The sequence below is a fragment of the Terrapene carolina genome, unplaced genomic scaffold (assembly GCF_002925995.2).
Source record: "Terrapene carolina triunguis isolate 2854851 unplaced genomic scaffold, T_m_triunguis-2.0 Scaffold67, whole genome shotgun sequence".
In the NCBI taxonomy this organism is placed as follows: Eukaryota; Metazoa; Chordata; order Testudines; family Emydidae; genus Terrapene; species Terrapene triunguis.
In genome coordinates, this window is record NW_020664418.1 from 3,169,644 (window position 1) to 3,183,489 (window position 13,846).

Genomic DNA, 13,846 nt, shown 5'->3' on the forward strand with positions numbered 1-13,846 from the left:
GTGCAAGGCCACATTCCTCGATCTGTGTTCCAACCTTGCTGCAGCCATCCAATGGAGTGACACCAGAACGAGAGCTGCACTGACAGGTGATTGCACTTTGGAAACTGTGGTCATTGGGAAATCATTTTGCAGTTGGAAAATCCACTGTGGTGGCCGTTGTCATGCACATGTGCAGGGCCATTAATCTTCTCCTGCTATGCAGGACCGTTAGACTTAGCAATGTGCAGGATATAATGGTTGGATTTCCAGCAGTGGGGTTCCCGAACTGCGGTGGAGCGATAGATGATGCACACGCATCCCTATTTTGGCACCAAACCACCTTGCCACAGAGTAAATCAACAGAAAGGGCTGTTTTTTCTAGGGTTATGCATGTGCTGGTGGGTCACCAGGGACACTTCACCGACATCAGTGTTGGCTGGCCAGGTAAGGTTCATGACGCACGCATCTTTAAGAACACAGGACTGTTTGGAAAGCTACAAGCAGGCACTTTCTTTCCTGACTGGCGGATTACCACTGGCGATCGTGAAATGCCAGTGATCCTGGGGTCCCCAAGGATCACTCCCCTGGCTCATGAAGCCGTACACCAGCCACCTCGACCGCACCAAAGAAAGAGTCAACTCATGGCACAGCAGGTGCAGCATGGCAGTTGGGTGTGCTTTTGGAAGATTGAAGGGGTGCTGGCAGAAGAATGGATTTCAGCGAGAAAAATATCCCAATGGATGTAGCTGCCTGCTGCGTCCTGCATAAAATCTGTGAAGCAAAGGGGGAATACACTGGAACCCCGCCATAACGCGCCCCGCGATAACGCGAATTCGTTTATAACGCGGGGCGAGTCTGGCCCCGGCGGCTGCAGGAGGCGCGGGGCGAGTCTGGCGGGCGTGGGACTTTTGGGATCCATGCCCCAGCGGCTGCAGCAGGAGCAACTCTCCCTGCAGCCCCAGCGTGCCCCTGGGGTTCTCACCTCTGTCCCTGGCAGGGCCGGCTCCAGCCCGCATCCTTCCCTCCCCGCCAACCGATGTAGGGGGCGGCAGCGCGGAGGAGGGGAGTGCCCTGCTGGGAGCAGGCTGCAGAGTGGCACGGAGCCTTCCCGGCAGTCGGCGCGGCAGGCCGGCAGCGGTCGTCTTTGGGGGCCCCGCTCCCCTGGCCAGAGCGCCGGCCGGAGTGCAGCAAGCCCCGTGGCCCTGCTCTCCCGGCTGGAGCTCCAGCCAGAGCGCGGCAGCCCAGTGGCCCCGCAACCCTGGCCGGAGTGCGGCAAGCCCTGCGGCCTCAGTCTCCCGGCTGGAGCTCCGGCCGGAGCACGGCCAGCCCCGCTCTCCCGGCCGGAGCGCGGCCAGGAGCGCAGCCCAACGATCCCAGCTGCAGCGCGGCAGCCCCTCTCTCCCAGCCGGAGCGTGGCCAGCCCCGCAGCCCCACGACCCCGGCCGGAGCGCGGCAGCCCCGCTCTCCCGGCGGGACCACGGGCCGGAGCGCGGCCAGCCCCTCGGCCCCGGTCGGAACGCGGCCAGCCCCGCTCTCCCGGCGGGACCTCCGGCCGGAGCGCAGCCAGCCCCATGACCCCGGCTGGAGCACGGCCAGCCCCGCGACCCCAGCTGGAGTGCGGCAGCCCTGCGACCCCGGCGGGACTTCCGGCCGGAGCGTGGCAGCCCCATGGCCCCGCGACCCCGGCCAGAGCGCGGCAGCCCCGTGGCTCCGCTCTCCTGGCTGGAGCCCCGGCCAGAGCGCGGCCAGCCCCGTGACCCCGGCGGGACCTCCGGCCGGAGTGCGGCAGCCCCGTGGCCCCGTGGCCCCATGACCCCGGCCGGAGCGCGGCAGCCCCGTGGCCCCGCTCTCCTGGCTGGAGCTCCAGCCGGAGCGCGGCAAGCCCCGCGACCCCCCCTCCCCCAGCCGGCAATCCCAAGTGCCGCCCCAGGAATCGCGCCCTGGCGGCAGGAGGGGCCGAGTGGCGAGCGCCCTGGCTGAAGGAAGCCCTGGCTGCCCCCCTTCTCTCTCTCTCCCCCCGCTCCCTCCGTCCCCCTAGCCAGGGCGCGGAAGCTGAACACAAGTACAGTGTAACACCACTATAACGCGACCCCGCATTTACCGCGATTGAATTTTTTGGACCCCATTGATCGCGTTATAGCGGGGTTCCACTGTAGTTGCTGCCAGGGTGGAGGTGGAGTGTCTGTCTCCTGAGTTTGAACAGCCAGACACAGTCTATGAGAAGAGCTCAGTGCAGAGCTATATGGCTCATGAAAGCTTTGCAAGAGCACTTTAACAGCGAGCCACAGTAATGTGTTCTGGTGTCCTATGCTTTACTTGGCCCTGCTGCTTGGTGTACATCTGTGTACATAACACTGACAACGAACCTATTAATGTTGTGGTGCTTTCTGTGCATTTATGATTATTACCCTGTGCCACTGATCCTATGAGTTTTGTACATTGTGACATGATAACTTCTAAGTGGTGTTTTTACTACTGCCAGGCATTATGTAGCATAGGTTGGGAACTAATAAAGATGGATTATTTTCCAAACAATAGAGTTTTATTGAGTAATGAAAACACTTCAAAAACAATTCTGTGCAAGTTAAAAACAAATACATTAAAACCTTAATTTATGAAACAAAGCCTAAAGAAGGGGAAAGAACATTCATGTCTATTTTAGCTACATGTACGTCAACCTTGGCACACTCAGGTCAGTGTACATGAGGCTCTGGTTGTCCTTAAAGTCCTCTGGTGTGGAGAGGTAGGGATAGGGATGTGGCCCCTGATGCCATGTGGAATGTTGAGGGGGCTTGTAGGGAGGGGCTATACTGGAGTCCTCTATGGACTGCAAAGGGAGTCCAGCCCGGGATTGTTGAACCTGTAGGTCTTCAAGCGTCTGCAACACCTGTGTTTTGCAACTAGAGAAACCCCATTATGTCCTGATGCATCTCCCTCTCCTGGGCCTTTCTCCTGTCTGCTCTTTCCTTCTCCATACAGTCTGCAATATTCATTCTCCAAGCCCTGTGCTCACTGTCCAATGCAGCAGTGGCTTGAAGGATCTCGCTGAACATATGATCCCAAGTCCTCTTCTTTCTCCTCCTTTTCTGGCTCAGGCGTTCCTTGGGTTTGGAGGGGGAACTCCTCAAGGTTGCAAAGGCAGTAGCTACAGATAAAACACACAGAGGTACCATTGTCCATATAGTCACAATAGAAAGTGAAAGTTAAGGTTCAGAATTCCCTAGAGTTTTAAACAAGACTTGCTGATTGACACTTCTGCTTGGGAGTGCTTGTGCATAGCGCCACTCTCAGCACCAGCCATGGTGAGTGTGGCACGCCAGGGGTGAGGGAAATGAGGAGGGAATTGCTCAGTTGCATGATACGGGTGTGACGGATTGTCACCCCTGAGGTGTGGGAATTGCTGCATCTCTCTAAGACACACAACTAGATTGGGGACACAGCTAGCCTCACCCAGGCCCTGTTATCACCCAACATGACAGCAGGTAGCGCCACTCACCCAGACTGGGCTATCTGAGTGCAAACAGCAGACCCCAGCCAGTTTCCCAGCTCCTGAGGCATGCACCCCCCTCTGTAGTATAAACCCAAAATTATGTCGACTTGTACTGCACAGGGATCTGCACAGTGTAAGCTCATTAATATGTCCTCCCCTCCCTCAATGTGGAGAGGAATATGCACATTTGTGGTAACCAAGCTGAGATTTCCCCCCAGACACGTCACTTAAAGGCACACTGGTTTAGGTTAAAATATAAACAAGTTTATTAACTACCAAAAGAGAGATTTTAAGGGATAACAAACAGATCAAAGCAGATTATCTAGTAAATAAAGAAAACTGCAAACTAAGCCTAAGATACTAGAAAGATAGGATATGAATTAGCAAATTCTAACCCTGGCTTATGATACAAGTAGGCTTGCAGATTCTTAAGGGATAAGCTGCATTTGTTCTGCAGCTTGGGATCTAAAGGAGTTGGCGGATGAGATTGCAGAGCCATTAGCCATTATTTTTGAAAACTCATGGCGATCGGGGGAGGTCCCGAATGACTGGAAAAAGGCTAATGTAGTGCCCATCTTTAAAAAAGGGAAGGAGGAGGATCCGGGGAACTACAGGCCAGTCAGCCTCACCTCAGTCCCTGGAAAAATCATGGAGCAGGTCCTCAAGGAATCAGTTATGAAACACTTAAAGGAGAGGAAAGTGATCAGGAACAGTCAGCATGGATTCACCAAGGGGAAGTCGTGCCTGACTAACCTAATTGCCTTCTATGGTGAGATAACTGGCTCTGTGGATGAGGGGAAAGCAGTGGATGTGTTATTCCTTGACTTTAGCAAAGCTTTTGATACGGTCTCCCACAGTATTCTTGCTGCCAAGTTAAAGAAGTATGGGCTGGATGAATGGACTGTAAGGTGGATAGAAAGCTGGCTAGATCGTCGGGCTCAACGGGTAGTGATCAATGGCTCCATGTCTAGTTGGCAGCCGGTTTCAAGCGGAGAGCCCCAAGGGTCGGTCCTGGGGCCGGTTTTGTTTAATATCTTTATTAATGATCTGGAGGATGGTGTGGACTGCACTCTCAGCAAGTTTGCCGATGACACTAAACTAGGAGGCGTGGTAGATACACTAGAGGGTAGGGATCGGATACAGAGGGATCTAGACAAATTAGAGGATTGGGCCAAAAGAAACCTGATGAGGTTCAACAAGGACAAGTGCAGAGTCCTGCACTTAGGACGGAAGAATCCCATGCACAGCTACAGACTAGGGACCGAATGGCTAGGTAGCAGTTCTGCAGAAAAGGACCTAGGGGTCACAGTGGACGAGAAGCTGGATATGAGTCAACAGTGTGCTCTTGTTGCTAAGAAGGCTAACGGCATTTTGGGCTGTATAAGTAGGGGCATTGCCAGCAGATCGAGGAATGTGATCGTTCCCCTTTATTCGACATTGGTGAGGCCTCATCTGGAGTACTGTGTCCAGTTTTGGGCCCCACACTACAAGAAGGATGTGGAAAAATTGGAAAGAGTCCAGCGGAGGGCAACAAAAATGATTAGGGGTCTGGAGCGCATGACTTATGAGGAGAGGCTGAGGGAACTGGGATTGTTTAGTCTCCAGAAGAGAAGAATGAGGGGGGATTTGATAGCAGCCTTCAACTACCTGAAGGGGGGTTCCAAAGAGGATGGAACTTGGCTGATCTCAATGGTGGCAGATGACAGAACAAGGAGCAATGGTCTCAAGTTGCAGTGGGGGAGGTCTAGGTTGGATATTAGGAAACACTATTTCACTAGGAGGGCAGTGAAGCACTGGAATGCGTTACCTAGGGAGGTGGTGGAGTCTCCTTCCTTGGAGGTTTTTAAGGCCTGGCTTGACAAAGCCCTGGCTGGGATGATTTAGTTGGGAATTGGTCCTGCTTTGAGCAGGGGGTTGGACTAGATGACCTCCTGAGGTCCCTTCCAACCCTGATATTCTATGATTCTATGATCCCCTCCCCCATTCCAAGTCTTTCTTTAGGAGCTTCTCTCAGGTGTTCAGTTGTGGGGAGTGAAGAACAATAGATGATGTCACTTCCTGCCTTATATAGCTTTAGAATATGGTGGGAACCCTTTATTTCAAAAACAGTTCCCAGCCCAGTTTGTGGAAAAATACATGCTCCCAAAATGGAATCCAGAGTCATGTGGGCTGGTCACATGTCCCTTGCAGAGTCATAGCAGCCATTACTCACATAGCAGCCATTACTCACATCGTTCAACAAAAAAACTTCAAAAACAGATTTCAAAGAGAAACTGCAGAGCTACAATTCATTTGCAGATTTAACACCATTAATTTGGACTTGAATAGGGACTGGGAGTGGCTGGCTCACTACAAAAGCAATTTTCCCTCTCTCGGTATTGATACCTCCTCATCAATTATTGGGAGTGGACCACATCCACCCTGACTGAATTGGCCTTGTCAACACTGGTTCTCCACTTTTAAGGTAACTCCCTTCTCTTCATGTGTCAGTATATTTATGCCTGCATCTGTAATTTTCACTTCATGCATCAGAAGAAGTGGGGTTTTTATCCACGAAAGCTTATGCCCAAATAAATCTGTTAGGGCTAGTCTACACTGGCAATGCTAAAGCACTGCCGTGGTAGCGCTTTAACGTGCCTTGCGTGGTCGCTCTTAAAAAAACCCACCTCAACAAGGGCGTGGCTCCCGGTGCTGGGGGACTGTTTACACTGGCGCGTTACAGCGCTGCAACTTGTTGCGCTCGAGGTGTGTTTTTTCACACCCCTGACTGAGAAAGTTGCAGCACTGTTAATTGCCAGTGTAGACGAGCCCTTAGTCTTTAAGGTACCACCAGACTCCTTGTTGTTTTTGTGGATACAGACTAACACGGCTACCTCTCTGATGCTTAATCACAGATTCACCAGCAGGGGAGTTGGAAATAAGAAATTTACAATTCACCTGAAAGACAGTTGGCAGCTCACTTATGCCATGGAACTGCCTCACCCCATAACCCAGCAAAGACTTTTCCAGTACAAAGGGTCAGATTTATAAGGGGGAAAAATGCCTCTAGATACCTTTCTTCCCCACTCCCTGCTTGAAAGACAAAAGGACATCATTGAACTGGGGAGAGTGGTATTGGCCTGGAGGTTTTCCAGCCAGTACAGACCGTTGTAAACTTTCGGGTGAGAGAAACCTTTTTGCTTTTAAACTTACTAGCCTTGGTAAAGCTTAGGAATTAGCTTGCATGCTTATCTTTTTCTTTTTCTTTTTTTTTTGTAACCAATTCTGACTTTTATGCCTTATCACTTGTAAATCACGTAATCGATCTTTCTCAAGTTAATGAACTTGTTTTACTCTTTTATCTAAACCAGTGTGTTTGATTGAAGTGTTTGGGGAAATCTCAGCTCGGGTCAGCAGGGCTGTTGCATGTTCATTACCCTTTGTTGGAATGCTGGACTAATTTATGAGCTTGTACCCTCCAGTGGGCTAGTGAACAGTACATTTCTGGGGGGCAAGGCTGGGACTGAGGGATACGTGGGTGTCGCCCTGTATCTGTTCATGGATGGCAGGGCATATCATTTATGTATTCAGCTGGGAGTGACTTTGCATGCTGGTGGCTGGGAGTGAACAGAGCCTGTAGGGGTTTGCTGTTTATTAGCAGAGCAATCTAAAAGGCATCCCAGGCTAGAGAACTAAGAGGACACAACAGTTCAGGTTGCACCCTGGGGAATGTCACAGCTGTGATCCTGCTAAGTTGGGGGTGCCATCATTGAAATGGGAAATTAATTTACACACTTGAGGTTCCTTTCCCTGCATCGGGCTTGCGTATGCTTGACTGCTGGGACTGACTGGATTGCGGTGGAATCTCAAACAGATCCTGGCTCTCAGCATAGCTGGACCACCCCAGTTGCATGTCCCCTTCCTCTCAATGTCCCTTCCAGTCCTATGATGCTATGATCCTCCTCCTCCTCCTTTCATGCAGTGGCCTGTGACTTAGGCTCCTCAGAGGCATCCCCAGCGCTGTGCGGGATGGCCGTGGGATCTTTGCCAAGTATATCATGCAGCTCTTTGTAAAAGCGTCATGTCTGTGGCTCAGTACCAGATTGACTGTTGGGCTCCCAAGGTTTCTGATATGCCTGCTGCAGTTCCTTCACTTTCATGCAGTGCTGCTGCTGATCCCTGGCATACCCCTTCTCCTGCATCCCCCGCGCAATGTGTTCATAGCTGTCCATGTTTCGCTGGCTGGTCCATAGCTGTGATTGCATAGCCTCTTCTCCCCACAGGCCCAGGAGATCCACTCCAGGCCATAGTGCATCTGGAACATATAACCAGCGTAGTCAGCTGGGCAGTTGCATACAACAGTGGAGATCTGCTAGGTGTGCTCACCAAGATGGACAGTCAGGAAAAGGCATTTCAAAAGTTTGCAGGGAATTTAAAGGGTGATGGGACTTCTGGACTCCGTGACTTCTAGGGCAGTGGAGTTCACAATTGTGACTGGAGTGGTCAGTGTTGAACATTCTGGGACAACTGCTGGAGGACTGTTAGGGTTATCATAGGTATCTACATTCACACTGTGTTGACCTCAGTACACTGACCATGGCTCAACGCCACTTGGAGAGGTGGAGTCACTATGTCGGCATAGTGGAGAGCTTACGTCGGTGGGAGACAAATTTTAAGCATAGACACATGCACAACTAAGCTTACACAAGGCAGCTTATGTCGACCTAACATTGTAGTGTAGACCAGGCCTAAGTAACCTCAGCTTAGTTCCTAGTGTCTGATCTTTCTGCTGAGTTGGTGTTTTCTTCCTGATGGAAGAGACTAGTTAGTTCTTATGCCCCTGAGACTCCCCAGCTCTATCTCCCTGTCTATCCAGGTTCTTACACTATATGCTGAATTTCTACATCTGGCCTTGGTTGCAACTTTCTCTTGAAGAGCAGGAAGGGAGGGGATATCTCTGGGATTCTTGCTAGTAGAAACATTGTCTCAGCTGGTCAGCAGAGCTGAAGTAGTTGGTTTTTGTTTATCTTTAGTCCTAACTGGATCTGAAGACATGGACAAGTGGGAAGCTACAATGAAGGTTTTGGAGAGTCTGATTCGAAGGAATTCAGCTACTACAAGAGAGGTAAGGCCACATGAGCTGTTCCAATGGGCTTTAGTCAGAGGGTTGCCATCTTGGCCTCAGAAGGAAGCTAGGCATAACACAGTGCAAGACGGTAACATATAAAGAGCGACAGACCAGGCTGACTTGTCCTGGAGTTGGGACAGACCATGGTGATGGCAGCTGGCTCTTCTTGTCTTTTTTGGAATCCTTTTGTAGTGGGAATGGAGACCAGGAGACAGGTAGAGCCTTCCAGTGAGCTTCGGGTTGAGGAGGATATTGGAAGTGGCACACTTTGTCCAGGGCGAGCAGAGCTGCCTGTGGAGCAGTTTTGAAGCCTAAGCAGGTGCAGCAATGCAAATCAGAAGACAACTGTGACGAACTGGAACTGTTCTTAATGTGGTCTGTGAATGCTGACAGGGGAGTGTGGCTAGGATAGTTTGCATTGGGGGATGGGAGACTGACCGATGGAGAATACCTGAGCATGTAACATGAGAACCCAGGAAGGGGGTTAAAGGCCAGGTGACACCTTTGCCTGGGAAACTGAACAAAGGCTGTGGGAGGGGTCGCTGAAGGAGAGTCTGAGGAGCAGGCCGGGGAGGTGGCTGGGAGGCAGAGAGGGCTCTGACCTCCCCAAGAGGGCTGGGATGCCCGGGGCCCCCAAGATGGACCTAACTGAGGGGTATCCTGTTGTCTGTGCCTGCAAGACCTGTCTTGGACTGTATTCCTGTCGTCTAAATAAACCTTCTGCTTTACTGGCTGGCTGAGAGTCATGGTGAATTGCAGGAAGCCGGGGGTGCAGGACCCTGAGTCCCCCCCATACTCCGTGACAACTGGTGGCAGCGGCGGGATCTACTGCACCCCGTGGACGGCGCTTCCTGCAGTAAGTGACTGGGGGAGAAGTAAAACGAAGGGGGATTGACGGGGACCAGGCGTGCTGAAGAGTCAGAGAGAGACGGTTATCACTCCTAGGAGTGTGTGACCAGCGAGAAGGACTGTTGGAGTAACAGGGTCCCCCTGGGGATTGCAGCGAGCAGTCTCAGGGGCGGAGGAGCTTGCCGCTCGACCCTGGGAGAGAGAAGGACATTTGCAGTAACAGGGTTCCCCTGGGGATTGCAGCGAGCGGTCCCAGGGGCAGAGGAGTCTGAAGCTCGACCCTGGCAGAGAGGTGGTGACCTCGAGAAGGGCTGGCACACTAGGGGTCTCCCTGGAAACTGTGGGGAGCGGTGAGCACCCAGGCCTGTGAGTGGCCAGCAGGAAGATGTATGCCAAGCGGCTTAAGAGCGACCTGGTGGAGCTGTGCAAGCAGAGGGGGGTGCGCATTGGGAGGCTCACCAAAGAACAGCTCATTGCCCAGCTGGAGAAGGGAGATCGCTCGAATGAACTGATCCCTGTCTCTGAGGGAAGCAGCCTGGCAGATGCAGCGCAGGCCCCAGTGTCTGTCCCATCTGGGAGTGGTCAGCCGGCTGCTGAGGGCTTCCCGAGACCCCTCCTTCCTGTGCCTAGGGGAAGGGTGGGGAGAAGCCCAGCAAATACCGAGGGCGCAGTGACCCCCCCGGCCAGCAGGGGATCCTCCCGGCCACGCGCAGCATCCGTGGAGCGGAATGGGCTGGAATGGGAGATAGAGCTAAAACTGAGAGAGCTGGAGGATCGTGAACAACAGTGACAGCATGAACGGAAGGAGAATGAGAGACAGAGGCAGCATGAACTGGAGCTGGCGAGGCTGAGGGGCCGCGAGACCCCGGCTGCGGTGAGTGAGGGTGGACCCAAGACTGCACGGAGCTTTGATAAGTGCATCCTGGCCCCACGTAAGGAGGGGGAGGACATGGATGACTTCCTGGATGCCTTTGAGACGGCCTGCGAGCTGCACCAGGTTGATCCTGCGGACAGACTCCGGGTTCTCACCCCCTTACTGGACCCCAAAGCCGTGGCATTGTACCGCCAACTGGAAGAGGCGGAAAAAGGGGACTACGAACTATTCAAAAAGGCCCTGCTCCGTGAGTTTGGGCTGACTCCTGAGATGTACCGGGAAAGGTTCCGGAGTCAGGATAAAACCCCTGAGATCTCATATCTGCAACTAGCCGTCCGCATGGAGGGATACGCCAGCAAGTGGGCAGATGGGGCCCAGACGAAGGAGGACCTGGTTAAACTGCTGGTACTGGAGCAACTGTATAAGCGGTGCCCATCTGAGCTGAGGCTGTGGTTGAGGGACAAAAAAACAGAGAGCCCGTGACATGCAGGCCAGCTGGCCGATGAGTTTGTAAAAAGCCGGTCAGGGGATAACAAGGAGGAGTCCCAAAGGAACAGTCCCACCACAACGCAGAGAGAGAGTCACCATGGAACCTCCCAGCGGGAAAATACGGAAAACCCCTATCAAAGGGGAACATCCGGCGTCAGGGCCATCCGACCCACTCGAGGGGACCCATGGGACATGGGCTGCTATCACTGTGGCCAGAGAGGCCACATATGGGCCCAGTGCCCCAGGATCAGGGACAGACTGAGCAGACCAAACCCACAGAGGGTTGACTGGGTAGAGACCCAGCCGGGCGAGAGGCAGCATTCCCAGGGAAGGGGGGCTGGCAGAGTACCACCTGCTAAGGAGGGAGGAGAGCTCCCGGCCAGCTCCTCTGGGGGGCTGGATGCTCCAGACTCAGGGTTTTTGGTTTATATGGTGGGCGCGGGGCTGTCCCTCCGGAGAGAGTACCTTGTTCCCCTGGAGGTGGATGGGAGGAAGGTCAATGGATACTGGGATACGGGCGCAGAGGTGACGCTAGCCCGGCCCGAGGTGGTGGCCCCAGATCAGGTGGTGCCCAACACCTACCTGACCCTTACGGGGGTGGGCAGGACACCAGTCAAAGTGCCCGTGGCAAGGGTACACCTGAAGTGGGGGGCCAAGGAGGGCCCCAAGGACGTGGGGGTACACCCGTATTTGCCCACTGAGGGGTTGATGGGGGGGGGACCTGGAGGACTGGCCAAGCAACCCCCAGAATGCACTGGTTGTGACCCGCAGTCAGAGCCGGCGAGGGGCACTGCGCCCTGACCTTGGGGAGGGTGCCTTGCCCGAGGCGCAGGACCCTAACCTGGTGGGGAGGGAACACCCAGGGACACGGCTTAGGGAGGCTGCAGCTTCAGACCCAGCCAGCGAGAAAGAGCAGGTGGCCATCCCTGTCCCAGCTGCTGAGTTCCAGGCCGAGGTGCAGAAAGATCCCTCCTTGTGGAAGATAAGGGACCTGGCTGACCTCGGTGCGGTACAGACCATGGGGAGAGGTGGCCGGAAAAGGTTCCTGTGGGAGAAGGGGTTCCTGTACCGAGAATGGGCTCCCCCAGGGAAAATGGAGTCAGGGGGGATCAGGAGGCAGCTGGTGGTACCCCAGAAGTTTCGCCGCCAGCTGCTGTACCGGGCCCATGACACCCCCCTATCAGGGCACCAGGGAACCTGGCGTACCCAGCAGAGGCTGCTACAGAGCTTTTACTGGCCTGGGGTCTTTGTTACTGTCCGGCAGTACTGCCGATCCTGTGACCCCTGTGAGAGGGGGAGGAAGGCCCGGGACAAGGGGAAAACGGCTTTAGGACCCTTGCCCAGCATAGAGGAGCCTTTCCGGAGGGTGGCCAAGGTTAAAAGGGGGGCTCTGAACCAAGAGAGCCCGAAGCACAGACCTCCAGACTGGAGCGCTGGGAGAAGACCACAGCCCAGTTGGAACCCCAGGGGTATTGGGGTGGGAAAAGGGCACAGGCCGCATAAACCTTCCCACATGCGAACTACGAGTGCCATCGAGCACCCCCGACCTAAGGGGGGGCGTGAAACTGGAGGAGCCTGGTGTAATTCTCACCAAGGAATGGGAGGGATGCTAGGGCATCCAGGGGAACGGGGGTAGGTTCAAACTTCCCCGGGTCACTGGCTGAAGTGACCCCGCTCAGTTCGGTCTCGAAGGGGGAAGAGATGTGACGAACTGGGACTGTTCTTAATGTGGTCTGTGACTGCTGACAGGGGAGTGTGGCTAGGATAGTCTGCATTGGGGGATGGGAGACTGACCGACGGAGAATACCTGAGCATGTAACATGAGAACCCAGGAAGGGGGTTAAAGGCCAGGTGACACCTTTGCCCGGGGAAACTGAGGCGGCAGCGGAGTCGGCGGCAGCGTGGCAGCGGTCGGCTTTCCCCCGTCCTCACCACCAGGTAAGCCGACCTAAAATACGCAACTTCAGCTACGGTATTCACGTAGCTGAAGTTGCGTATCTTAGGTCGGAACACCGCTGTAGTGTAGACCTAGCCTTGGACTGTATTCCTGTCGTCTAAATAAACCTGCTTTACTGGCTGGCTGAGAGTCATGGTGAATTGCAGGAAGCCGGGGGTGCAGGGCCCTGAGTCCCCCCCATACTCCATGACAACAACAAAATGTCTTTATGCTTTCGTCAGACCCATTGTGTTCTACTCTTTCTGGCTCCTCATCAAGAGATGTTTGGGGCAGACTAGTCAAGATGCAGAGCCTGGGTGGGCAGAGAGAAATTGGGACAAGGGGTTGCTGATGCAATGGCTCTTCACCATCGGTCATCTGCAGGGACTGAACTTGGATCTTTTCAGTGCCAAAAGCATGGGCCTCTACCAACTGAACAAGAGATGTAACTGGTAGCAGTTGTAAGTTCTTATTCTGTTGTGTGGGCTGGCCACCAAGGGCGTCAGGTTTGTAGAAATTTTGGTGGTGCCCAGAACGCTCAGAGCCTGCCCCCCCACCTCGAACTCTGCCCCCCACCTGCCTAAGGCTCTGGGATGGAGTTTGGGTTGGGGGAGGAGGTCTTGGGTGCAGGCCCTGGGTTGGGGCAGGGAATTGGTGTGTACTTGGGGGGTTGGGCTCTGGGATGGGGCCTGGGGTGCAGGCTCTGGGATGGAGTTTGGGTGCTGGGTGCAGGCTCCGGGCTGGGGCACAGGGTGGGGGTGCAGGCTCTGGGAGGGAGTTTGGGGATGGGAGGGGCTGCAGAGGGAGGGGGTGCAGGCTTTGGAATGGAGTTTGGTTGTAGGCTCTGGGCTAGGGAAAGGGGTGGGGCTCTGGGAGGGAGTTTGGGTGCAGGCTCTGGGAGGGAGTTTGGGTGCTGGGTGCAGGCTCTGGGCTGGGGCAGGGCCTGGGAGTGCAGGAGGGGGGTGAGGGGTGCAGGCATTGGGACAGAGTTTGGGTGCAGGCTCTGAGAGGGGGTGTGTGGGAAGGGGGTTGGGGTGCAGGCTCTGGGACGGAGTTTGGGTGCTGGGTGCAGGCTCTGGGCAGGGGCTGGGGGTGTAGGAGGGGGTGAGGGGTGCAGGCTCT

General features: G+C 54.4%; 1 protein-coding gene across 1 annotated transcript in view; it reads left to right on the forward strand.

The window, feature by feature from the left end:
• TELO2 (telomere maintenance 2) overlaps positions 1-13,846 on the forward strand; it is a 54,441-nt gene that overhangs the window by 28,857 nt on the left and 11,738 nt on the right. Inside the window, 1 exon segment of the mRNA XM_024219016.2 lies at positions 8,482-8,573. Coding sequence (XP_024074784.2) covers positions 8,482-8,573 — 92 coding nt within the window.